This window comes from Triturus cristatus, chromosome 3_2 (genome assembly GCF_964204655.1).
Source record: "Triturus cristatus chromosome 3_2, aTriCri1.1, whole genome shotgun sequence".
NCBI lineage: Eukaryota > Metazoa > Chordata > Amphibia > Caudata > Salamandridae > Triturus > Triturus cristatus.
This window is the reverse complement of record NC_140584.1, coordinates 457,883,014-457,910,658: the sequence shown is the minus strand read 5'-3', so window position 1 is coordinate 457,910,658 and position 27,645 is coordinate 457,883,014. Positions and strand designations below refer to the sequence as shown.

Here is a 27,645-nt window from a genome sequence, read left to right as displayed (position 1 = left end):
AAATCGGCACGAATGGTGGGGTCGCGCAAATACCATGCATTGATTGGGGCCACCCTGCCATCCCCCCTCGGGAAGACATCGAAATGCAACAACAATGGGGAGTGGTCTGAGATACCCCGCGCCAGATGGCGCACCTCCCCCACCCTCCCTGCATGGGCCGCCGGGACAAGGATGTAATCAAGCCGCGAGAGGCTACCATGGGCACCCGAGTGGAAGGTGTACTGTCGCAATGCGGGGTGCTTTAATCGCCAGCAATCCACCAGGCCCAGCGTGTCCAGAAGGCCGGGCAGCCACGCCTGTGCCCGGGGGAGGTCCCTAGGGGGATGGCGATCCATATACCCAGAGGCTACCGCATTAAAGTCCCCTCCAACCACCAGCAGGCCACTCGGAAGGTCCAGAAGGAGGCACCCCAGGTCCGCGAATGTGGTGGCTTGTAACCCAGGCGGGACGTACACTGATATAAAGATAAACACTCTACCCTCCATTCTTCCCACCAGAACCGTGTAGCGTCCCCTCTCATCATGGCGCACCTCATCAATCTCCAACGGGAGCGAGTTCTTGATCATAATACCCACCCCCCGCGAGCCCGAGGTGAAGCCGGAATGGGCCACCAAACGATATCCCCGCCGATTCATTGCATGAAAGGAGTTACCTATAAGGTGCGTCTCCTGCAGGAAGACAACATCTGGTGAAATACGTTTTAAGTACTGCAGGACCACACCACGCTTAATCCTATCCCCCAGGCCGTTAACATTCCATGACAACACAGTCAAATCCCTACCCCCCATCATACGTCGAATCAATCGGTCGTCCCCCATCGAGCATCCTAAAAACAACAACATAGTAGCGGGTTTGCCCTGCGGTGCTAACAAACAACACACCCCCCCCCACCCCCCGGTCCCAACAGAACTCCCCCCTCCCTGCACCCCTGCATGAGCCCAGACAGCCCCCCCAAAGTGCAGTGTGCCTGTCGCCCCATAGCTAAAATACTAACTAGTCCCCCAGAGGAGGAGGGAAGCCCCCAACAGACCCCGCGCGACCTCCATAGGAGGGGAACATACGCAATCAATAAATGGTGAAGGAACAACGTCCAGAGCAAGGCCTATTCAGTCACCCCTCAATTCTGATCCGGCGGGCCCTCCTCGCCAGCCGCGCCCCCCCCGCCCCCCCGCCCCCCCGGCCCCGATCTCCAGGCAGAGTGTCCAGCCAGTCCCCAGCCGCCTCGGGCCGGTCGAAGAAGTGCGTGCGACCATCCACCTCTACCCTCAGCTTGGCTGGAAAGAGCATTGAGTACTTGAGGTTCAGGTCCCTTAGGCGACGTTTAACACCAAGAAAGCTCTGTCGCTGCTTCTGGACCGCCGGAGTAAAGTCTGGGTAGAAATGTACCTCCATGTTGTCAAGCTTGACCGGTCCCTGTTGCCTGGAGGTCTGGAGGATAGCATCTCTGTCCCGAAAATTAAAAATCCGGGCAATGAGCGGCCGCGGCGGGGCACCAGTCTTAGGTCTGCCCCCGGGGACCCGGTGAGCACGCTCCACCGCAAAAAGCTTACTCAGCCCCCGGGGCTGGAGATGGGTCAGGATCAAATCTTCCACGAAAAGATCCGCCGCCTCCGCCTCTCGTCCCTCCGGCACCCCCACAATACGGACATTATTCCTCCGGGCCCGACCCTCGGAGTCCTCCAATCGCCGGTCCATCAGGGCGCTCGCCTGGCCAAGCCGGCGCACCTCCTTCTGGAGGGCCACCACGTCTGTCGTTAGGCTCGTTGTGGTGTGGGCCAGGGAGTCGACTCGGTCGTTTGTTTTGGACAAGTCTGCCCTCACAAGGCTCACATCCACAAGGACCGAGTCTATTTTTTGCGCTAAGGTGTCGAAACGCTGGTCCACCGAGGCCTTCATCTCTGCGATGGCGCCCATGACGTCCCGGAGGGTCAGATCCACCGGATGAGCAGATGCCTCCGTCGGGCCCACCGGGGATGCACGCGATGTCTCCGGAGAACCCTTCTGAAGCGTGTAGCGGTCCATACTGTTGGCCTGGTGCGCCGTGCCACGGCGGGTCGTCTTCACCTTCGCCCGGTCGCCATCTTGTTTGGTGGACATGCTGGCTCTTCCACCGTCGTGCCAAGCTCCCCAAACGGGCCGCTATACCAAGTCACGGGTGCCAGGGGGGGGGCAGGGGCGACCACCGAACCGCGGGTCAACCCACCGCCGGCGGGTCAGCCGGGCTCCTGGACAAGGCCACACCACCGCACCCCGCTCCGCAGCCCGACCCGGCTTGAGAGCTAGGAGAGCGCAAAAGCGAAAGTGAAAGTGCGGGGTACGCCAGTCGCCCAGCCCCGCTCGCCGCTGTTATTCACTTTGTCCCCGGATCGCCCCACTACTCCAATCCGGGGGGCCGGCGAGGAGAAGGCCGCAACCTTCGATCGATGCTCCCACCGGCGTTCGGGGTCCGATTCGAGCCCAAAAAACGGGTGGCGCCTCAGCTCCGGTTCCCCAACACAGTCCCCTCAACAAGGACAGGATATCGCCAGGATTAATTCAGGAGGTCGCGGAGGTCCTCGGGAGCCTCGCACCTACGCGGCCATCTTGGTTGCGCGCTAGGCTCCTCCCCGGTCCTCGACATTATTAATAAGTTTACGATACGTCAGGGAAATGGCTCTGTCAGGGAGATGGCCGTCGAGCAATCTATCTTCTAGCGGGGAGGTATCTGGTGGGATCGTACCTTCTGGGATTGATGTTAGCAGTGAATGTCTGATTTGAAGATATCGATAGTATTCAGTATCTGCTAGGGCATTTTGCGTTCGGAGAGTGTTGAAAGTTTTAACACTGCCTCCACTCCAGAGGTCTTTAACTTGAGAGATACCTATCAAGTCCCATTTGTCAAATCCTTTTGTGTTTCCCATATAGCCTAACAGTTGCGAGTCCCACAGTGGCGTGGCCAGCGTAAGCTTATTTTGCCAGCCTAGTGATTTATTAGCTGAATGCCAGATGCGGACAGTATGGCCAGTAGGGCCGGTAAGTGGATATTTAGTGAGCTTGGAATATAGTGTCCTCGAGAAGGCCCCGGTGGGCAGAAGCCATCGATCCATTAGGTACCGTGGGTTATCGAAGCGACCATATGTGCAATGATTAATGGCAATAAGGTGGGCGGGCCAGTTGTACCTTTTAATGTCCGGCAAGCCTATTCCTCCATCATACCAGCCAAGTGTCAGCTTTGTTAGGGCGATACGAGTTCTTCCTCCCCATAGGAGATCTCTGAGGAGTCCTTCTACTTCTTTAAAATAGGAGTTTGGGACAAGGTCGGCCGAATTCTGTAGTGCATACAAGAACCGGGGCAGTGACATCATTTTGAATAATGCCGCCTTGCCCAAGAGCGATAGCGGGAGTGACTTCCAGTGTGTTATATCACTTCTGAGCCGTTGCAGTGGGGGGAGCAAATTACTTGAGTACCGGGCAAGTGGATCAAGAGAAATAAATATACCCAAATATGTGAAGCCCTCGGAGACCATGGGAATTGGGCAATTGCTGGGTAGAGGGGGGGTAGCCCCCCAAAGGACATATAAGAGCGATTTCTGCCAATTGATGCGAAACCCAGAATATCTCCCAAACACGTCTAAGATATCAAAAGCTGCTATTAAGGATCTCCTTGGGGACGTGAGATAGAGGAGAATATCATCCGCATATAGGGATATGCGGTCCTCCCACTCGGCCGACCAACGGATGCCACAAATCATAACGTCTTTGCGGATCCATTGCACGAGTGGTTCAAGGGCCAGGGCAAAAAGAAGGGGGGAGAGGGGCACCCTTGACGGGTACCTCTGTTCAGTGTAAATGGCTCCGACTTCTTATTATTTACCACTATCTGCGCCATCGGCGCGCTATATAGCAGTCGCACCCATCGGCAAAAGTTCGGCCCAAATCCTAGCTTAGCAAGGACCGCGAAGAGATAGGGCCACTCTAGGGTATCAAAGGCCATGGTGGCATCCAAGGAACCCACAATGGCATCCTCGCGAATAGTCGGTACTCTTCCCAGGACCCCGTGTAGGCGTCGCAGGTTGAGGGCAGTGTTTCGTTTGGGCATAAACCCTGACTGATCTGGATGCACAAGGTCGCTTATTACTTTTATCAGCCTAGTGGCTAGTACTTTAGCCAGAATCTTGGGTTCCGCATTCAATAGTGAAATCGGTCGGTAGGAAGCGCACTCAGCTCTGGGCTTTCCTGCCTTATGTATAGTGACTATGGTGGCTATTCTCTGGTCGGGTGGCAGCATGCCCTGCTCGAGGCTATCGTCGTACATTGATCTAAGGTAGGGGGCCAGTTTATCCGGTCGAAGTTTGTAGAGCTCAATTGGAATGCCATTCGGGCCCATAGCTTTCCCTGGAGCGTAACGTCCGTATGGCTGTGGCTATTTCGTCAGCCGTGAGTGCACTGTCAAGGAATGTCTGATCTGAATCTGATAGTGTCGGGAGAGAGACGTCTTTTATGAGATCAATGAAGTCTGTCTCAGGATAGGGTGCTACTGTACTGTATATTTGTTGGAAGTGTGTTGCGAATTGGTTGGCTATCTTCTGCGGGGCCGTTACTGAGGATCCATCGGGTCCCTTAAGCTCCGGTACCAGCCTACTTGCTTGTTCCTTTTTGTCCAACCAGGCGAGCAGCTTACCTGCCTTATCGACCCAGTCGTATATCCGTCCCAGCTGAGCTTTCCTTTTCATTCCTCCTTCCATGTTACTGGTTTATTAGCTCTTGCACATTTTGAACCTCGTGTGGTGTTTTATCAAATGTTCTTAAAATATTTTTGACTATTGATAATGTCTTTATGGTGAAAATGCTATTGATTTATTCTGCATTTTATAATAATCATGGTTCCAAAAATGTGCTGATAACTGCTAGCTACTCCTATACAAGCATGGGAATCTATGAAAGTTCCAATACTGGAGTAAAAAAACAAGTTACTTACCTGTAGCTTTGGTTCTCCAGTATTGGAAACTTTCATAGATACCCATGCGACCCACCCACCTCCCCTGGGAAAGCTCAGCCTCTTACATATTTAGTGGTTTGGTTACACAACAGCTACGAAAAATCTGAGATTCTGAGCTTCTCTCGGGAGGATTCCAAGGGGTGAGGCTAATCTGATTGGTTGTTCATTAGGTCTCTTTTACAAAAAGAGGTAGATAGGATGCAAAACAAGAATGGACCTAGGCCTGAGTTCTGTTTTAGTGATGGTTTCTATTGTTTTTTTATGTATACCGGGGACTCCCATGCCGACGACTGGGAATGATACAAGCATGGGAATCTATTAAAGTTTCCAATACTGGAGAACCAAAGTTACAGGTAAGTAACTTGTTTTCATATACAGGCTTGGATACATTTGATGTCGTAGCTTATGCTATGGGATTATTTTGGCCCACTTTGTCCATGCCTGGCTAACAGCAGGATTTTCAGGGGATGTAACACAGGGTAACCAAAGATTATTTTGTGAAAAAAAAAGTCTCCATTGTAGAAACAGGCACACGAGTAGGACTTTGTGTTTGCTGTGTTTTTCAGATGGATCAGGAGGGATTTGGGAGGGAGACCCATAGGGCCTGATTACGAGTTTGCCGTGCTGGGTCCGCCTTGCCTACGCACCGCCAAAGCTGTAGTCTGGCCACCCGCCAGATTAGGAGTTCCCTCTTGTCTGGCGGGCTTTTTATGGCGTTGCCACAGCAATGCCTCTAAAAATGGGCACTGCAATGGGAATGACAAAAACAGTTCCTTCACGGCACGGGCTGTTATGTCCATGCCGTGCAGGAACTGGTGTGCAAGCACACAGGGGGGGGCACATGCTGTGTCCCCTGTGTGCTTCCACATGGCGTGAGGCACCAGGGGAGAAACCATGGCAGAGCGGAAACTTGCAATATGCTTGGCGGGACCACCGCGGTCCCGCCAAGCATACTACTACCTCTACACTGCCGCACCACCGCCAGGGAATGGCGATACCCTGGCGGCTGCAGCGTGGCAATGGCGATCTGACCGGTCTAATTGTATTAGGGCACTCAGGAGACCACCAACACCGTGCCCCACGTACCACCTGACTCATAATAAAACCCCAAGTGTTTTTCCGAACTTCTCCATTTTGTGCATTCATTACAGGTGTGAAGACCACAATTGCCATTCGAAGAGCTATTCAAGATGTTTCCAGTTTTTTATTGTATGTATAGCTGCCAAAGCAACCAGTGTTTTTTACCCAGCAGCACTTTGTATTCTGGAACTTGTTTTTTTTTCTCTTTTTTGTTTGGAACTCCTGAATACCAATATTCAAATTGTAGCTCCTTGGAAAGTTCGTATTGGTGAAATGTGAAACATGCAGAGTCCTTGAATATTGTTTGCTGAGGTACTGCAAAAATGTAATGTGCTGTGTTAAAGAGTTGTTCTGATGCTGAGTTGCAGTGATTTTCATTACTTTTAAAGGGAAGCAAGGACCAACTTAAAGAGGTTTGGGAAGAAGCAGATGGGCTTGATCCAAATGATTTTGACCCCAAGACATTCTTTAGGTTACATGGTAAGGGAAGATTTATTCTTATACACTAACATTATAGAGCGTTTTTGTTGGGGGTTCTACTATGCATTGATCATGTAACTATAGACAAGTGAGTAGTTGTAAAGATACTGTTATAGTAACATAATGCCAGCATGAATAGGAAATTAAAAATAAAGCTGAAAAATGATGGTATGCATGTGTGGGTGTAAACATAATTCTACTGACACCTACCAGTGTCATATATATAAATTTATTATGCAAAGACACATACAGCAAAATTTTTCAGTCTTGAGGTGTGTGTGTGTGTATGTATGTATGTATGTATGTATGTTTGTGTATGTATATTGAAAAAAACAAAGGTTAAATTAACGTACTAGTTATGTATAGTAGTAAGATCAAACTTTCAGTTAAAAAGGAAATCCCTACATACTAACTGCAAAAAAGCAAAGGTTAAAGTGATGTTATAGTTAGGAGAAAATGTTAGTAAAAAAGAACAATATTAATTAAAAGAAACACTGAAAATCACCAGTTATTGGAACTAACTATAATTTGCACCCCCTTGTGCACTGCGTGTCCTTACATAATACATCGCTCATGACACGTTCAGTGATGTCATTGAAGACATCTCAAATTATGGTATGGTGTGCATGGTATTTAAAAAGTATGATATGTGGGTTTAAGTTTTACATGTCCTGGTAGTGAAAAACTCTCAAAGTCATTTTTCACTACTCTCCAATTGGCTAACAGTGGGTTACCATATTGCATTTATTAAGTGCTAACTTTGGATATAAAACATATAGAGGTATGCTGTTTGAACTCAAATAAATTGCTATTTGGAATTTTCCTTAATGGTAAAGTTGGATTTTAAATCACAATTGTGAAAATGTCACTTTTGGAAAGTTTTCATATTCTTGTTCCAACCATTTTGCGTTTTGCCAGTGTCCTGGGTCACGTGACTGAATGGCAATGCTGTTTGGGGTTTGTGTATTACTCGCAGACAGTGACAGCTTACACTTCAAAGGGCTTTACCTCCAACATACACAAAGGAACTTGGGAAAAGCCTTTGTCAACCCAGACAGTTTGGAGCCTTGATGGGGGAAGAGAAGAACTTTCCAGAACCAGATATGGGGTTAGGACAGTGAGTTCCCTCACACAAAAAGGTTGGCACTAGGTATAACTATTGGACCCCTAGAACAACTCTTCAGATCACTTCTGACCTGTGGAAGACTCGGAAATAGGACTCCACTACTGCCCTGTTGCTGGAAGCACTGCTCTTCTGCTGGAAGGCCTGCCCTATTGTCTGAGGAAAAAAGACTGGACCTGCTCCTTGTACCCAGGACCACCAGAGTTATTCCAATGGCTAGTTGAGTGGCCTCCTGTGTGAGCTACAGGGACATAAGGCTTTCCTGAGGCCCTGAACCTTGCTGCTAACCTTTGGTGGAGTGAGTCCTAACCCCTCAAGTGGTGCCCACCCCCAGATCCTGGACCCCTGAAAGTGGTGCTAGTGGAAAGCAGAGACTTAAAACTTTTTTTAGGAAAAACTACCTGGAGAACTGCCAGGATCTACCTGCCAGCTGATCTGCCCAAGGTGCATCACCGGTTGGCCTGACTGTGTGGTAGCTCCTGCTACGTTCTTCTCTGCAGAGGCAAATCCTTTTACAGCAGGTCCTCTCAATGAAGGTATCTGATCTTGTAGAGTCCTCTTTGGCTATAGTCTGCAGCTTCGTCCCACAAGAGGAATCTGATTTCCAAAAAATCAACTAAGGTCGAAGGTCAAAATCTTCACCACAGCCTCCTCCAGTGACTCTCCTATGATGAGGACTCCTTCTCGGACACAGCCTGCTGTCTTGCCCCGCTGAAGACTACCTTCTCCAAGAACGTTTCTGAATTTTTTTTTAAGTGTGAAGGTAAGCAGAGACTGGGCCCAATCCAGCCCTTGTGTCTGACATGTGCTCCATTGCGGTCAGCCTAACTTTTGACGTTGACCTGGTCTGATGTTACTAGATACCAGTAGTTGGCACTTTGATCTTTTAGGGATTCGATGCTGCTAAAAAAAAAAAAAAATCATAACCTGCTTCCGACTGATTGAATTTAATTTTATTTATTAAAATATACTTTATCCTTCTAAATTAGTTTTTTTTTACTGTTTGTGTCCTGCAAAACTAGTCCTTTTCTCATTTCAGTCATGTTCTGATGGATTTTATCTTGATGTAGGTCTTGGCACTCCTGTAATTCTAGATAAAGCACAAATCTAAGAAATCTCAATATGTTCCTTAATACCCACATTTTGCAGGACAATATGAATATATTTTATTTAAGAGCTAACTGCCCATGATAGTCCCATTTACTAAACACATAAGATTCAAAATAAAATGCATGTTTCATATAAAAAATATGTGATCTGTAGTACAAGCGTAGTCGTTCTGTCTTCTGTGGGTATATAATGATGATATGCCAGTTAGTTGGTAAGTGCACAGAAACTGCTTATTTGTTGTTGGTTTGTTGATCCTTGCAAGTACTGGTAGATGCTATGTTGCTGAACTCTACTGTAGCTGACCCATAGTTCCAGAGTGTGCAACGAGATTGTTATTCAGAGTTACCATCAAAGCAATCGCCTAAAATATATTTCTTAGTTTGCATCCACAGGAAATAGTGAATTCTTGGTATTTTATTGTATGGAAATACAAAAATTCAGAGTGTGAAAAGAAGTCCCGACACAGTCTTTACTTGTGCAGGTTATTAACATCGTTTTAGGCTGGTGTGCCAGTACAGTTTAGCAAGGCAAAAGTCATAATAAAGTATTCCTTTTGTTTAGTGCGTATTAACGAATTACAAGTTGCTCCCAGTTTGGCTGTGTTGAATAACTGTTTTCTTTATTCGTCCTTGCTTTGGAGGTAATTCTTTTCTCTATACATTCCAGACAATCTCTGTCTTACCATTTTGGCTCTGTTGAAGATTAATGACTGTGGACATTTCTAAACGTAAAAAACAAATATTTGTGCAGGGTTGCCTAATGAACAGTTCTGTCATTTGATTGAGTTTTATTGAGCTCCCACTTTCCAAAACAAAACTTATGTTGCTCGATTGGCAATGCATGTCACATTTTTTTGTATTTTTTTTTTTTTTAGAGTTTTATATAGCGCGAACTAGACCAGAGGATATCTGGTATCGGAGCGCTGTACGTGAGCACCAGTTTTGTTACAGATGGATACATTCATTTTTGTTAGGCTCGGGGAGATTTAGGGATTTGCCCAGAATCATAGGATGTTTATGTCGTTGCCCATACTCGAACCTGGTTCCCCAGCTTCAAGATCGACCACTCTAGCCGTTAGGCCACATCCTCTCCCACTTGCTTGAATTTCAAATGTGTCAGAGAATAGAAAGGAGGGAAATAGATGATGGCTACGCAGTGGTAACTTTAAGCTGTTGAAAAATTGTGACCGTTTTTACATTGGAAAAATTACAACCATTGAAATAGGCTAATTGATCTTGACAGTAAAAACGTTTTGCCAATATTTTTGTGTTGGATACCACTGTACTACATCTTTACTTACGGGTATATAAACATAGTGTCATATAATATCGTTATAACAATGCAACTTTACAACAATTCAACCCCAATGCATTAGTACCATATCAGTGGCATACAATATATCTATAGACCATTGTCTTGTGATCATGTCTCACAATGCGTATCAAATCAGTGCATCATATGTCCGAATTTCAGAGTCAGTTGCATCCGACGTTGTCTGCTGTGGTAATGTGAGATACCGGTAATCCGCCCATCTCTGCCAGATTTTAGGGTGTTTTCTGTGGGCATCCGTGTGCGGGGAAAACCGGTATGTCTAGCCCCATACAGAAGTCCATTCTGTTTTTCCATTCCTTAACAGTAGGGGGTATTTCGGATTTCCATAGCCTAGCAGATGACGTTTATACCTGTTGCCACCAATCTTATCCTTTATATGAAACATTGTGAGCCAGGTGGATTTGGAAAGTTCCCTCCCAAGGATTTCCGTTAAGCATGCAAGTACACCAGACCAGAACCTATCTAAGGCTATGCATGACCAAACTGTGTGTAAGAATGTACCCTTGCCGTTCTGTCATCGTAAGCATACCAGGGAGTCAATCAGACCGGCTCATAATCTATGGCGATAGTATGCCCTATGGAGGTACTTAAATTGGATGAGTCGCAGGCGTGAGGAGATGGCAGCTCAATGGGGGACTCCAAATCCTCGTTCCAGTCATCCGTGTCTAGGGGGCCTATGTCTGTTTGCCAAGTGTCTTTTAGTGTCTTGATTGTTTGGCGCTGTGTGTGATGAGGGATTGGTAGATTTTGGATATCTTATGTTCACCGAAGTCTCCCATTAGGAGTATGCCCTCTAGTGGATTGAATTCTGGGAGTGACTCCAGCTTGTCTATGTGAGGTGTGATAGCAGAATATATCTCTTTTCATCGAACGCGCTACAACGCATTCCATTACAAGGCGGTCATTACAACAACGCGTTGTTACAATGCGAACTATTGCATCGCAAGTCGTTACAACGACTTGCTGTGGGGGCGCGCTGGATTTAGGAATAGTATAATTTACTATTCCTACTCCAGTTTGTGCAACAGCAGGGAAGGTGTTGAATTGTAAATCCAACACCTTCTGCCCCCTACAGCAAGTCATTGTAACGACTTACGATGTAATGGTTCGCTTTGTAACAACGCGTTGTTGTAATGACCGTGTTGTAATGGAATGCGTTTGATGTAAATGATGTCTCCCGTGATAGCATGACCGAGCAGTAAGTACTTAAAAAAAATTGGGAGTTGTGCATGGAAAATTTGTCTTTTTGGTCCTGGAATGATTTGAGTACCATGCTGTGCATGACGTCCCCAATGGTAGAAATTCCTATATTGTCCCAGCCGCGAAAACACCGGAGCTCTGCCATATAAAGATAATGGTAGTCCCGCCCAGAGTTGTATGTTGGTTCGCACCTATTCGGTAACTCCACCTAGATTCCGATCCCATGAGGTTTTGGGGGTCTCTGACAGAAAGACGCCTAGAATTAGCAGCCCGTTTGTGGCTTGTGTCAAATTCTCGGCTCAGTTGTTGCGCCCCAGGGTACCCCATAGTGGCCAGACAGTTGACTTCTGGAGATTCATATAAAGGCCTGACATTTCCCCGAAAATCTGCATTATCTGCAGAATTCTAGGGCCAGTTTAATGTGGAGCTGTAAAGAAAAATAGTAGATCATCCACGTATAGTGCTATACGATCCGAGATATCCACTGTCCATTCAAATCCCCTGATCAGCGCATCTTTTCGTACCCATATGACCAAAGGCTCAATGGAGGGGGGACAGGGGGCATCCCTGCCGTGTCCCAGGCCCAATGGGGATGGGAGCCGAGACACTGTTTACGACTCGATCTGCGGCAGTCAAATTGGTATATAGTAGCTTGATATATGCTATGAACTGTGGGCCAAAGTTATAACGTGTTAAATGTGTGAGTAAGTAGGTCCAGCTAATGGAATCAAAGGCTTTATCCATGTCCACCAATAACAGGGCAGCAGGTCTGCTTAGGCTGTCTACTGCTGCTATCGCGTTGTGAGCTCTTCTAATGTTATGACGGGTGGAGCGGTGAGGCATAAAACAAGCTTGTTCTAGGTGGACTATGTCTGACGTGTGGTATTAGTCTATTCACAAGGATTTTGGCGAGTATTTTCACCTCAGTATTTAGAAGGGATATACAGCAGTAGGAGGTGTGGTGTTCAGGTGGCCTCCCAGGCTTGGGAAACACCACTATTTTGGCGTGTCGCTGCAGGGGCCATTTTTAATATATTTGTATTATTTTAACAAATCTATTTGAAACTGGCCGCAGTGGATGCTTGTGTATTCATTTTGTCAATTGTAAATGGATTTCACACACCAATTCTTGGTGCCTGCCTCCCATGCATGCACACTTTTGAATAGCCAGGTTGAAATAGGTATAAACCCTTTTTAAGAGGGACAGCCACTGACAGAGCAGAAAGGCCAACAAAGTTTAAAATAAAAAACAAAAAATAGAGTTGGGGAGGGACGACGAGCAGGGTACAGTAGGGGAACAGGGGAGCCAGGGAATGGGATATTATTTTTTTAACCACTCTTTTTATTAAACTAAAACTGAAGATTGGTACATTACAGAGGAGCCAAGCAGTATACACTTTACATCATGTATGAATGGAAGGATATACAGACAGCATATATGGGTGGAACATCACGGCTGAGTAGGGTCATCATGGTCTACATTTCGAGGTGGTGTGCATATCTCTCCTCTAAAAGCATTCCACGGGTCCCAAATGAGCGACCACTTCCTAGGGCACCCTCGTGCAAGATGCACTGTCTTTTCTCTAAACATAGACCAATCGAGATTTTTTTCCCATTCTTCCACCTTGGGTGGGTGGGCAGCCCCCCACAGTTGAGCTATATTTCGCTTAGCATGTACCCCAGAGTGGCCCACTGAGTTTGTGAAGCATTTAAGTCTGTGGGCTCCCAGATGTTCAGGAGGCACCTTCTTACCTCAGGGTCGAGGGAGACATGCAATACTTTGTTAATTATGTCATTTACCTGACGCCAGTAGAGCCTGACATGCGGGCATTCCCAAATGATGTGCATAAAAGTTCCAGTGAGGCCACATCCCCGTTTACAGTCCCCAGCATCAGACCACCCCATGCGCACCAATCTAGGCCCAGTTAAGTAGGTTCTATGAAGGATTTTCAACTGAACTAGCCGCAGTCGTGCCGGGATGGCCACCACCTCAGGGGAGGAAACAGCCGCCTGCCAGTCCTCGTCGTCAATCTCTACCCCATCCTGTATCCACTTATCTTGCAAATGCGTGAGGGGGTCTACCATATGGTTGATTAACTTTCTGTATATTAATGATATCGCCTTATCTGGGAGGTATCCATCTAAGACTCTATCCTCCAGAGGGGAGGCCTCCGAGGGATCGACTCCTCTGGGCAATAAGGACTGAAGTGAGTGTGATACTTGTATATAGTGAAAGCGCTCCGCTTCAGCCAGCTCAAACTCGCTCTGAAGCACGCTGAAGGACTTGATTTCCCTTTTTCCCAGACATCCTTGATCGCTGAGATCCCTATGACATCCCACATATCGAACCCCTTCGTCCTCCACAGGTCGCCCAACTTCTCTGAATCCCAAAGAGGGGTGGCTAGCGTTGGCCTGCTCCTCCACCCAAGAAGTTTAGTAACGTCATGCCAGATTTGAACTGAATGCTTCGTGGGGCCCGTCAACTGGAACCGCCGAGGGCGGGAGTACAATGCTCTACCATACGTGCCGCCCGGAAGGATCCTCCTGTCCATGGCATATCCTGGGTCGTTTGCCTTTCCATAAGTGCCATGGTTGATCGCTGCCATATGTGCTGCCCAGTAATATCTCTTAATGTCTGGGAGGGCAATGCCCCCATCATACCAATGCAACGTGAGCTTATTCAAGGCAATTCGAGGCCTTCCGTCCCATAACATATCCCTCTGTAGGCTCTCGACCTCCCTGAAGTATCGTGCTGGAACTAGATCTAGAGCATTTTGTAGGGCATACAAGAACCGTGGCAACGCCATCATCTTGAACAGAATAGCTCTGCCCAAGAGAGAAATAGGGAGAGTCTTCCAGTGAGCAATGTCACTTTTGAGTCTGCGAAGAGGGGGAAGAAGATTTTGAGCATAGCGGGCCGATGGGTCCAGGGAGACAAAGATCCCCAGGTATTTAAATCCATCCAGGTTGATTTGTATTGGGCAGTTCCGTGGGGGGACAGGAGGGTCCCCACTAAGGACAAGCAACAGGGATTTGCCCCAATTGATGGAGTATCCAGAAAATCTACCAAAGACTGCGAGAATATCCAACACCACTGCAAGCGAACCCCTGGGGGAGGCCAAGTAGAGTAAAATGTCATCCGCATACAAGGATATGCGGTCCTCCCAGCCGGGTGACCACCGCAACCCCCTTATCATTGGGTCCCAACGGATCCAGGCGGCAAGGGGTTCCAAGGCCAGGGAAAAGAGAAGGGGAGATAGCGGGCAGCCCTGGCGGGTTCCCCGGCCAAGCACAAAAGAGGCGGAGACCTTATTGTTCACCACAATTTGAGCCACGGGATCTGCGAATAAGAGACACACCCACTGAATGTATTTCGGGCCAAATCCCAGTTTTGCCAGGACCGCCCATAGGTATGGCCACTCAATGGTATCAAAGGCCATGGTTGCATCTAGCGATACAATCACGGTCGGCTCCCGAAGGGTATGGGCCCTGGCTATCACTCCATGAACCCTACGCAGGTTCAAGGCTGTATTCCGATGCGCCATAAAGCCAGATTGGTCTGGATGTACCAGACCGCCAATCACCTTCACCAAACGGTTAGCCAAGAGTTTGGCCAAGATCTTAGGCTCAGCGTTTAAAAGGGAAATGGGTCTATATGAGGCACAGTCGGATTTGGCTTTCCCTTCTTTATGGATGGTGACGATGGTCGCTAGTTTTTGCTCCCGAGGCAACACTCCCGCCTCTCTACATTCTTCGAACATAGATTTTAAATAGGGGGCTAATCTTTCTGGTTTCAGCTTGTAGAGCTCAATGGGAAGCCCGTTCGGGCCCAAAGCTTTCCCAGACTTCAGGGAGCGGATCGCAAGTGCGACCTCGTCGGCTGTAAGGGGGCTATCCATGAAATTCCGGTCATCAAGGGTGAGACAAGGATGTTTGATATTTCGCAATAGATCCTGAGAGTCTTCTACCGAATGGGGGGACACCGATGTATACACTGAGCGGAAATGCACCGCAAACCGGTCCACTATGTTCTGCGGCTCTGTGATTGAGACACCTCCCTGCACCTTGAGCTCCGGGACCAATCGACTGGCCCATTCCCTTTTATCTAGCCACGCTATGAGCTTCCCGGCCTTGTCTCCCAGGTCATAAAGTCTGCCCTGCTGCTCTCTACTGAGGGCTCTGGCTCTGTCTGAGGCCAATGTTTTATATTCATGCTGTTTCAGACTCAGGGAATGGGATATTATATTGTTTTTAAAAAGAGGAAAACAAGGACGGAGAGGAGTGGGGAAGCACAGGGTGAGTTGGGGGGAAACAGCAGGACAAGGGTGAGATGGGGTCAAAGCAAAGGTGGAAGAAGCCCACAGGAGAGAGAGCAAAAACCACATACACGGATTGATTAAAGGTAAAGAAAAAAGTAGTTCCCTGAATGCAAGGAATGTCAGCAGTGGAAGGATACAGGTCAACCATCAGAATACTGAAATAGCTCCTGGTCAGGACAAACACAAGAATTGGGAATAACACCATTGATTCAGGAGGAAACAACTTAAATAGACAATAAAACTCTGCAATCATGAGCAAGGGACTCTCCCAAATCCTACTTTGTGTATTGAAAACAGTTGGTCTGGCCAACAGACCGCTAAAGTGGTCTGTAGCATTTACCTAAAATTGAATGGTTGATTCTGAGATTATATGTTGTAGGTCATTCAAAAGCTAAAACATTTTTGACTGATACTTCCTTTTCGATTTGACTTGTAATGTCACTTGCGCTTGTATTGGCAAACGTATTTTGTCCTATGTATATAACCTATGGGGCTTTGCTTCAGCATCCTTCAGACATCGACTGCTGCTCAGATACCTTTTGCCACAGGTAGAGTTCTCAGTCACGTCTTCAATCAACTCACAGGAGCGTTTTAACCTTGCCTTCTTTTTATTGACTGCCTCCATTGGAATGCATATTCTTCACTCATTTGTTTCTCATTCTTGTGTTGTATTCACAAAGCAGTCTCTCCAATTGCTTTTCTTTACTACTGGCAATTTGCTATTCCTTTTGTCAGCATTCAAGTGCTAGCATCAAACCTTTTCGCCTTACCAGTGCTTGCTAAATAGACAGAAATTTGAAGCCTTTCTCGGCCAGAGCAAGTAGTTTTAAGTTTTTATGTCTGCGCACGAACCGCAAATGTGCACAACACAGACACTTTCTCTCTGCCTTGCTATTTTACTATGAAGAAGTTCACCTAATGATTGATGTCTAAACTTTATTCATTAATGTGAGCAAATAGAAATATAAACTCTAGAAGTTTTATTTATTTGTTTTCATAATCCTTAATAAAGAGAATTTTTTACTTTTTATAGATACAAATGGAGATGGATTCCTGGATGAACAAGAATTGGAAGCTCTTTTTACCAAAGAGGTAAACAGAATGAGAATGTTTATCAGGATGTATTACAGGCTACCTTTACTGAAATGTCTTCTTTCTTCTTACCACTATAAACACGTTTAATCAAAACAGGTCGGTGGAGCATACCTTAACAGTTAAATTCATACTAAACTTTGACTTTAGTAAAGCTGTAGACCTATAACAACGCATCAAGCAAAAGATTGTTGGCAGTGAAGACAAAGCGGCATTTTGACAAACCCTCCCCAGGCAAAGTTGCTATATTTGATGTTTTTGTGGGCTTGTCTTGTGCTCCACATCTGGTGTCAAATTAGGAGTCGGTGCAGAATCTTCGCTCCATAGAACCTGCTCTGCTCCAATATGATTGTGGAAGCATGTGAATGCAAATATATATTTGTTAAGTAACAACCACACAATTGCAATACAAACTTATCTTGAATTGACAGCCCTTGTTTTTCCTACTTCAAAAATGAGAAAAGAGAGCACCTTAGTGCAGTACTAAGAAGATTAATATGACTTCTTCCAGTAACCTGAATAAAAATGAGGATCATCACATAATGCCTTTATCTGTATTTAGACACTTCCTGGCATTTCCCTAATATGGCAAATCAGCTCTTTGAGGTGTGGCGATTTGTTTTTGTCTGTGGCTGCAGCTTGTTTCTGACAGCTAAAGTTTGCCCCAGAATTAATAGGCATCTTCAAAATGTGGCCCTTGGTGTCCGGTCAAAGTGATTATTCCAAGCTATTTGCAATGTTACATTTCACAAATTAGCAGGTTCCAGCACGTCTTAAGCAATTCCTATCTCTTTGATCCTGAAGCGTAAAGCTACCTCTTTAGAGACTGTGCTCTCTGGATGTTGAACGAGACCAACCATCTTACTGAGGATAATACTAGGTGTTTTGAGTGTATTGCTTGACTCCGCATTGTCCCCACTCTTTTGAGTCCAGTGATGACAAATACCCAAGGCATGCTTGTCTGGATATCATCGGCTGTACCTTGCCAAACTGATACTGCCAGTCACCCACTGCACTATCCCATTGGAGCCACGGTAAATAATTAAACTGCTAAGCAACATGTGTTGGCTGCAGATACACATGCTAAGCATACTTCTACCATCTAGTGTTGGGCCTGGACTCTGCAGGTTGGTTTTCTCACAGAAGCTTTATGATCTGCGCTGTGCCTTGTCTCTCCTCCTCCTCAATGTATTGCTCATGTCAAACGCTTTGTTCCTCAAAGTTATTTTCCGCCATCGGACTCAGATGAACTACTTTGAAGCTGTTCAGAATGCAATGTCACAAGGCCTATGGGAAAACCAGAACAACCGGAATCGACTTCTACACTGGGGAGGACTTCCCAAAATCCAAACATAGTCAACTGTCGAATGATCGTCTCCTGGTGATGGAGACAAATAAATAACTTTTCAGCCGGTACCCTCGGTGCAGAGCCAAGTACGCACTCTCCAAAAACCCAACAATTGTAACCTGTGCCTCTCTACAGAGCACAAGGAAGAACAGTACACCACTTGCACACTGTTCAGAAATAAAAAGACTCTTCAAACACGACGAGATCGACGCCTCTCACACACAATGGAGCACGCAGCCGAGGCAGAAATCAGCCACAACAGTGATGCGGACAGGGAGACCAGCGCTCCAACAGGAGGAGGTATGGTCATAGCCAGCCCACACTATACCGCATCCAAAATATCTTCTTGGGAAGGACAAGCTCTGGTGCAGCCTGATCACACTCCGGACCGAGGACCAAGATGATGCCATGTCCTCTGAGTACTACAACTCAATCACAACTGATACCTCACTCATAGGATGAGGAGCTCATATGAAGGACATTGTAGTTCAGGGACACTTGACATCAAAAAAACAGTTGCTACACATTAACATGTTGGAACTACTAGCAATGGCTCTCAAAGCTTTTCTCATTCACCTCCTAGCACAGTACATACCAGGAGAGGAGAACACAATGGCTTACCTTCTCTGCAGAACACACCAGCAGGTTCAGGAATGGAAGATACACAGTAGGTTACTAAAAACATATTTCCAAACATGGGGAGCACCCATAATAGATCTGTTTGCAACAAAAAGAAAACTCAAAATGCCAATGCCTTGCATCCAAACATTCACACCCACAATCCGAGGGCAATGCTCTATGGATGAATTGGTTTGGGATGTTCGCGTATGCCTTTCCTCCTCTCCCACTATTACCCTCTGTGGTCAGGAAACTCTGACTTCAATGACTCTGATTCTGATCACACCCACATGGGCACGTCAGCCATGGTACACAACACTATTGGAGCTCTCCCTACAACCTCACAAGAAGCTACCCAATTATCCACATCTTTTAACACACAGCAATGGCAATGACATCCCAACCATCAAAAGCTTAATCTTGCAATCTAGCTCCTGAGGTAATAGATTTGGATATCTCAATCTGCCCTAGGAATGTATGACTATTCTAAAGGAATCAAAAAGAGCTACAACAGTAGCTTGCTATGCAGCAAAATTGAAGCGTTTTGTGCATTACTGTGCAACACAACACATTAAACCTTCTTCAACAATTGATATGCTACCTGTTACATTTACAAAAATCACAGTTAAAATACACCTCAATATGACTACATTTAGAAGCTATTGCAGTATATTTACAAAACAGTAAGCACCAGTATTCCTGTAATCAAAGCCTTCATGGAAGGATTAAAGAGTCATTCCCCCGTGTACACCTCCAGTACCAGTATGGAATCTAAACATTGTCTTAACACGACTTATGGGTCCACCCTTTGAGCCGCTACATAATTGTCAAATACAATTCTTAACATAGTAAGTAGCTTTCCGTGTAGCAATAACATCTTTACGAAGGGTCAGTGAAATACATGCCCTAAAAATTGAAGAATCTTATTTTCAAGTCTTTTCAGACAAAGTGCGTTTACGCACTAATCCTAAATTTTTACCAAAGGTTATCTCACCATTTAACTTGAACCAAACCTTGGAACTGCCAGTTTTCTTTCTAAAACCAGAAACTGTTGCAGAATGTTCATTGCATAGATTAGATGTTAAAAGGGCACTTATGTACTATGTAGAACGTACTGAACCCTTCAGAAAAACAAATCCGCTTTTTGTCTCTTTTTCTAATCCAACAAAAGGAAACGTTGTATCGAAACAAGGTATATCAAAATGGATTGTTAAACTCATACAAATGTGTAATTCAGAAACAAAGACTACCAAATGTACCAAAAGCTCATTCTACAAGGAAAAAAGGAGCAACCATGTTTTTTTTTAGCTAATCTCTCTCAATGATATTTGCAAAGCAGCAATATAGATAAAATAACACACACTTTCACAAAACATTATTATGTGGATGTTCAATCAAGACAACAAGCTCTAGTTGGACAAACAGTCCATCAAACAATATTTCAAACAACTGCACCATCTTATGCCTAACGCCACTGCGTGGAGGGGTACTGCTTTACAGTCTATGCATAGCATGTGTATCTGCAGCCAACACATGCCACAAATGAGTTATGTTACTTATCCTGTAAGCATCTATTCATAGCGTGTAGTGCTGCAGATTCACTTGCACCCTCCCACCTTCCGACAGGTATTAGATGGTGACAAAATACCTACAAAGCAGCTTGTTTACCTAAAATGCTTACTAAAAACACTATATCCTCACTCCTTCTTTGGCAAAAAGAAAACTTTCTGAGGATCAAAGCGTTCAACACGCGAAATACCTCGAGGGGGAGGAGAGATGACGAACGACACAAATCATTGAGCTTCCTCGAGAAAAACAACTTTCAGAGACTGGGCCCAACACTAGATGGGAGAAGTATGCATAACATTTGAATCTGCAGCACTACATGCTACAAAAACATGCTTACAGGGTAAGTAACATAATCCTTCTTCGTACATTAAAAAAAGTCTGCAAACGTAATGCTTGTAAAAGCCTGTTCGACGCATGTGTACTGTAGATTCACATGCTTTGCATACTCCTGCCATCTAGTGTTGGGTCTGGATGTTTGCAAGTTATTTTTCTTCAAAGAAGTATTTCCCAGTCATGAGGTATGGTGACTCCTCCTTTCGGTGATAGTGCGCCTGGACATTAACTCTATTGTTATATTGTTTTCTTTCCCGCCATCGGGTTTGGACGTGTATTGCTGCGATCTAGTTCGAAACCGTCCTTCGGGTCTCCCTCAGTGCTCAATCCACTGTACCCTCAAGAGTATAAATATCATACGTGTTTTCCTCTCTCCACGTATTCATTCGATCGGGAAAGTCTCTCACCTTTGGTCGAAAACCTCTCGGGCGGCCTTCAGGCCTAGCTGCGTTGATCTACACCTCTGCCGATGGAACTGACTAAATTTCATTTCTGTCCTCGATGCAGCTCCAAGTACCCTAGCACCGATCTACTCCAGCTCTGCAACTTGTGCTTATCACCGGAGCACAAGGAAGAAGACTGCGACGCCTGTCGTTTTTTCAGGTCGAAAAAGACTCTTCAAGGTCATGAGGCTCGACGATGAGAAATGCAGCGCCAAGGCACACAATAGACTCCGGACATCTTCGGAGAAGAATCCAAACACAAAGCGACAGCTGCGGAAGAAGAGAAGGCCTTCTTGGTCCCAGAATCGGATTCTAACCTCGAGATCGAGTTGAAGTCAGAAGACATTCCAGCGGGACAGGGTGTGGTGAGTACTAAAACTCCCTTAACCCATAACCTATCTTTTACCAATATAAGGCTTCGGCACTACATCGGCCCTTGGTTGGCACCGAGACGACGTTTCTGATGCCTTGGGCTCGTCACCGAAACAAGCGATCACGCCTTCCGGATCGGGATCGAGCCAAGACAGATTGTCTTCAGATCAGAAACATTCCGCCCCAAAAGACAAATCTGGTTCGGAGCCGAAATCCTCCAGTTCAAAACAAAAGCCAGTTTTGGAGCCGAAACCTTCTGCTTCCAAGGGCAAGAAGGGCAAGTCTGGTTTGGCACAGAAACTTTCAGCGCCAACATCTAAAGATGATATTTCAGAAGCCCCGGAACCAATCTTAAACATTATGAAGGACAGCTTTGATCCAAAGCAGAAAAAGCTGTACATCAATCCAGACTGGACATATATTAGCTAAAACTCCTTCCAAAAGGAAAGTCAGTTCAGAAGATACTGGATACAAGATCCCCCTTAAGAAGAAGGGCATTGCTATGAGCCCTATCCATCCTACTTCTGCACGACCTCTATCATCTTCACCTTTACCAATACTGCCAGGCTCAAATACATTACACATAACACCACAGTGATCCCCTCACACACAGCCTGATTTAGGAGATGGGGATGATGATAATGATGACTATGTTCCTTTGCCTTCAGATCCATGGGATGATTATTATATTGATCCACCCATGGATAATGATCCAGACCTATACCCTGCAAACCCTTCACCTCCTAGATGATAATGTATCCTATCTGGAGCTAATTTCCAGAGCAGCAGCATATCATGGAGTTACATTGCTTAAAAGAGGCATTAGATGACTATTTTTTATTTGAGACATTAGGGTCTTTACACAGAGTTATTCAGAGGCACCATATGTTAAAAGGCATGATGAGACATGCAGATGACATTTTTAAGGATGCTGTTCGTGCACGAATCTTAACACCCAGGGTTAATAAAAAATATGAACCATCACCTTCTAATCCGGTTGTTATTAAAGGACGGCTCCCACTAGATTCCCTGGTAGTTTCCAACGTTCGTAAAAGAGTGAACTCACACACTTCTGGTGGTGCATCTGCTCCAGATAAAGAACCTAAGCTTATTGATTCATCTGTTAAAGAGTAGCTGATGAAGGTGCTTATCACTGGCACATTGCTAACATGCAGGGCCTATCAGCTAGGTATAACTGGGATGAGAGGGCGAACAATTAGATTGTCGACCTCCTAAGCAGAAGGCGGCAACAAACACTCAAGTGGGAACTTCATCCCAGGTTCTCCTTCCATACTTTCAAGAATGGGGATTCCCACTAATAGATCTGTTCACCACAGTGGACAACTCAAAATGCCCAAACGTCGCCTTCAGGTTCCCACACCCTCTATCCAAAGGCAATGCCCAATGGATGAATTGGTCAGGTATATTTGCCTACGCTTTTCCGCCTAGCCCTCTCCTTCCACTTCTGGTTTGGAAGCTCAGGCAAAGATCCCTCACGCTGATTCTAGTGGCTCCCACTTAGGCCCGTCAACTGTGGTTCACAACACTTTTAGAACTGTCAGTAGTTCCACTTCAAAAGCTGCATCTCAATTCCAGTCTTCTCACGCAGAACCATAGAGAAGCCAGACACCCAAATCCCAAGGAGCTCAGTCTAGCTATTTGGCTCCTGAAGTCCTATAGTTTGGCTATCTCAACTTGCCACCAGAATGTATGACCATGCTTAAGTAAGCAAGAGAGCCTACAGCATGTTATGCAGCAAAATTGAAAAGATTTGTTATATATTGTACTAATAACAATATTGAACCACTAGATGCATCTACTCAAAATGTAATTTCTTACCTTCTGCATTTACAGCCTTCTGGTCTAGCCTACACTTACATTTGTTTGCATCTTGCAGCAGTAGCTGCATTTTGCAAAATAGACAGTTCCAGTAATTCAAACCTTTATGGAGCCCCTTAAGAGGAATACCACCCAGGGAACCGCCAGCACCAGTTTGGAATCTGAACATTGTGCTTACACAGCTCATGGGGCCCTCCTTTTGAGCCATTACACAACTGTCCGCTACAGTTTTTTTCATGCAAAGTGGCCTTCCTCCTTGCGATCACTTCATTGAGGAGAGTTGGTGTGCTACAGAGTTTAACCTTGGAAGAACCCTTCTTTCAACTTCATAAAGACAGAGTAGTTCTTCGCACCAACCCAAAATTCGTTCCCAAAGTAGTTTCTGCTTTTCATATCAACCAATCGGTGTTCTTTCCTCAATGTGATTCGGTAGTAGAAAGTGCTCTTCCTTCTCTTGATATCAGAAGAGCGCTATTGTACTACATTGAAAGAACAAAGGAGTTTCGTAAGATAAAACAATTGTTTGGTACATTTGCTACACCTCACAAAGGCAATCCGATATCTAAATCTGGTATTGCAAGATGGATTGTTCAGTGCATTCAAACCTGCTATGCTAAAGCTAAACAAACCTTATCTATACCTCCTAGGGCACATTCCACTCGTAAAGTAGGAGCGTCTATGGCCTTTTTAGATAACATCCCTATAGCTGATATTTGTAAGGCTGCAACATGGTCCACACCACACACTTTTACCAAACACTACTTTCAAACAGCTGCAACATGGACCGGCTAGCCACTGTTTTGGGAGAATACTGCTATATAGTCTATGCAAAACATGTGTATCTACAGCAAACATGCTTTGAACGGATTATGCTACTTACCCAGTTAGCATCTGTTTTTGGCATGTAGGGCTGTAGATTCACATGCGCCCTCCCACCTCCCTGGGCACCTGTAGCTGTTGCAGTTTTCATTATTTACATTCCATACGCATGGACATCTCTATACTATACTTACTTACTCCATTCTCACCCTCTTGCGGGAAAACAATCTAACAATGGAGTTGATGCCCATGCGCACTTTCACCGAAAGGAGGAGTCCCCTTAACTCGTGACTGGGAAAGACTTCATTGAAGAAAAACAACTTGCAAACATCCGGACCCAACACTAGATGGCAGGAGTATGCAAAGCATGTGAATCTACAGCCCTACATGCCAAGAACAGATGCTTACTAGGTAAGTAGCATAAGCCTTCTAAAGCAAAAATCTTCAAAATACAATATCATCTTAAGTTATATATTATGTATGCTTTGGTCTTAGTTACATGCTGACAGATTTTTACAAAAACAAAAAAATTGAATTTAACAGTTTGGAAAAAAAAAAGAAATCCTGACTTTCCATATGCTCCAGTAAAGCATTTTTCTGATAGATGCATCTGCCTGTGGATTCCTCACCTTTTGAATTACCCAAATGCACAGCATTCAACTGAAACTTTTCTCCTCGGCTCACCAATGTCGACAATGACGTCACAATGGAACTGCTCCGCTCGTGACTCCGCATGACGTCCTCCGATCAATTAGAAGATCTCGTCGGCATGCTTAGTCAGTTCCACCCCTTTTTTCCGCGCCATTGAGGCGTAACGTTTTTCAATTCCGTGGAGTTTTTTAAAGTTTTTAAATTTTTAATGCTAATGTTGCAACTTTTTTGCTGAACGAAGATGGCTACTCCGAGGAATTCGGATTTCAAGCCATGCATAGAATGTGGGGGCCAGATTTCGATCACTTACCGCCATGAAGATTGTTTGTGATGTCTCTCGTCTGACCACGCGGTAGGGACATGCACTTCTTGCAAGCACATGAATCCAAAGATGCTGAAGGAGAGGGAGGCCAAAATATTTATGGCTAAGGCGAAGAAGCAGAAGAGGTCGCAGGAGGACAAGGACCCGCTCGAAGGTGCCGACTCCGCACACTTCGAGGTCTTCGAAGAAACACAACAATAAGCGGCACCATGGGTCCTGGCGTCGCTCTTCGAAGGATGCATTTCCGAAGTAGGTGTCCCCGATTCCCAAACGTCATCGCAGGGATGAGATCTCTTTGACTCCATTACTGGGGGTGAGTTCTGCCCCGTCTCCGGCTCTGACAGCAGTGATTCCTCCAGCTCCACCGTTGCCGAAGTCAGCCACTCCACCTCTGGCTCCGTGGTCTCCGGCTCCGCATTCAGAGCTGAACTTAGTGCCTCCCAGAATGGCGCCAGACCCTATGTTACCGGATCCAATGTATACTGCTTTCCCGGCTCCGGGATCGGATCCGTCGCATTTTTTTAATGCGAGGTTTGGATTGTTCGCCAGAGTGGCAAACCCTACTGGTGCGCCAGTTGGCCCCAGGGGCCCACTGGCATATTCCCTGGGGGGCTTGACACCTCACTTTCCCCAGGCACCACTCATGCTTTTCAGGCCTATGGCTCCAGGGAGTTGGTACCTTCCGACGCCGGGATTTTTGAAGCCGATGCAGTCGTTGGAGGGTTGAGATCCTCCAGATGGTGAAACCCCCGTGATGTCTGGTTCCGAACCAGCGCCTACTCGACCAGCTTCGACTCCTGTTGCTGTGGACATCCCTTCAACGCCGATCCAGAAGTCACCAGCACCGCGTCTGGCACCGCCAACGCCAGTTTTGAGGATTAGGTCTCGGAGAGAGGCTCAAAGAGCCTCATAGAGCAACGGATAATTTCTCTAACTGAATTAAATCCGCAGTGAACTTACTGGCACCAGAAAAAAACATAACTGGCAAATGTGTAAAAAAAATCTGAACCCTGGTTCTGTGATCCTTGCGCAAACAAACAACTCTGCAGACAGGCAGAGAGGCGCTGGTCCTGGAGCACCTATAAAAAATTGATGCTAGAAAAGAAAAGCAACTACTTTTCAAACAAGATTCAACAAGCAGGCAACTCCAGCAAAGCACTATTCTCAACATTTAAAAGAGCTAGTCAAGCTTCCTGAACAAAAAAGACATTGACACAGCCTTCTGTAACCAACTAGCAGGGTTTTTTTAAGAACAAAGTAGAAATCATCTTCGAATCATTCTTGGACAGGGTAGTTAGTATGGTACTGCCGCAATATCCTCATCCCCTCCCACTGTCTTAGAATCATTTGAACCACCAAACATAGAGCAAGTAGAGAAGGTAATTAAATCTATCAAATCCGGAGCACCATCTGACCCCTGTCCCCCCAATGTATACCAAATGGCACCTAACATAATAAGCGAACAACTCAGCATTCTCTTCAGAGAGATTATTAGGTCAAGTGTCTTCCCAGAAGCATGGAAACTAATATCTATTCTTCCATTGCTAAAAAAACCAATCTAGATCCCAATGACAATAACAGCTACAGACCAATAGCAAGGATCCCCTTCCCATCCAAAATCCTGGAGAAAATCCTAAACTCCCAATTAACGACCTTTATCTCATCGTCAAACATACTGGACTCCTCTCAGTATGGTTTCCGACAAGGTCATGGCACGGAAACTGCCCTGATCATGGCGGCAGAGAAGATCGGGGCCATACTGGACACGGCTGCCAAGGCCGCCTTGATCCTGTTGGACCTGTCGGCAGCCTTTGACACCGTGAACTATGATATTTTAATTGGGAGGCTTCAAGAGTTGGGAGTCAAGAACTCTGCCCAGACACTGCTCAAATCCTTTCTGAACAGCAGACATCAATACGTTCAGATAGGGGACTTTCGATCGGAAGAGTTTTCCTTGCCTTGCGGAGTGCCACAGGGCTCCTCGTTAAGCCCCACCCTGTTTAATCTTTGTGACCCCGTTGGCCAAGATCGTCAGGCAATTCAGCTTCACGATTCTATCCTACGCTGATGACACCCAAATTGTAGTGTCTATCTCGAGCAATCCAGAGGGAACAGCCGAGCGTTTTAACCAGTGTATGTCCCACATCAATAACTGGATGGGAACTCACTGTTTGAAGCTTAATGGTTCTAAAACTGAGGTACTCCTATTAGGCCCTGACACATCCTTCTGGTCACAAAATTGGTGGCTCCCCAGTATGGGTGCTGCTCCTACTCCAGTCCAGAAAGTGAGGAACCTGGGTGTTATCTTTGATAACAGACTGACCTTCCAGCAACAGGTCAACAAAGTCGTCTCATCAGTGTTCCTCACTCTAAAAGCAATTCGTAAAGTGCGCTCCTTCACCCCCCCCCCCGAAGCTTTAAAGACGCTAGTGATAGTCCTAACCTTGGCTAAATTGGACTACTGTAATGCACTATATCTAGGCCTTCAGAAACAACACATGATTAAACTTCAGCGAGCACAGAATGCTGCCGCCAGGCTACTGCTGGACATTCCCAGATTTCAATCTGTCTCTGAGGGTTTAGACAAACTCCACTGGCTTCCTATCAAGAAAAGGAT

The 27,645-nt window shown here is 45.9% G+C and overlaps 1 protein-coding gene across 4 annotated transcripts in view; it reads left to right on the top strand.

Annotated features, from left to right (window-relative positions):
- NUCB2 (nucleobindin 2) overlaps positions 1–27,645 on the top strand; it is a 450,013-nt gene that overhangs the window by 198,992 nt on the left and 223,376 nt on the right. For all 4 annotated transcript variants that reach the window (XM_085648078.1, XM_085648079.1, XM_085648080.1 and 1 more), the window contains 2 exons: positions 6,448–6,538; positions 16,656–16,714. In XM_085648078.1, coding sequence (XP_085504204.1) covers positions 6,448–6,538; positions 16,656–16,714 — 150 coding nt within the window. The remainder of the gene's footprint in view (positions 1–6,447; positions 6,539–16,655; positions 16,715–27,645) is intronic.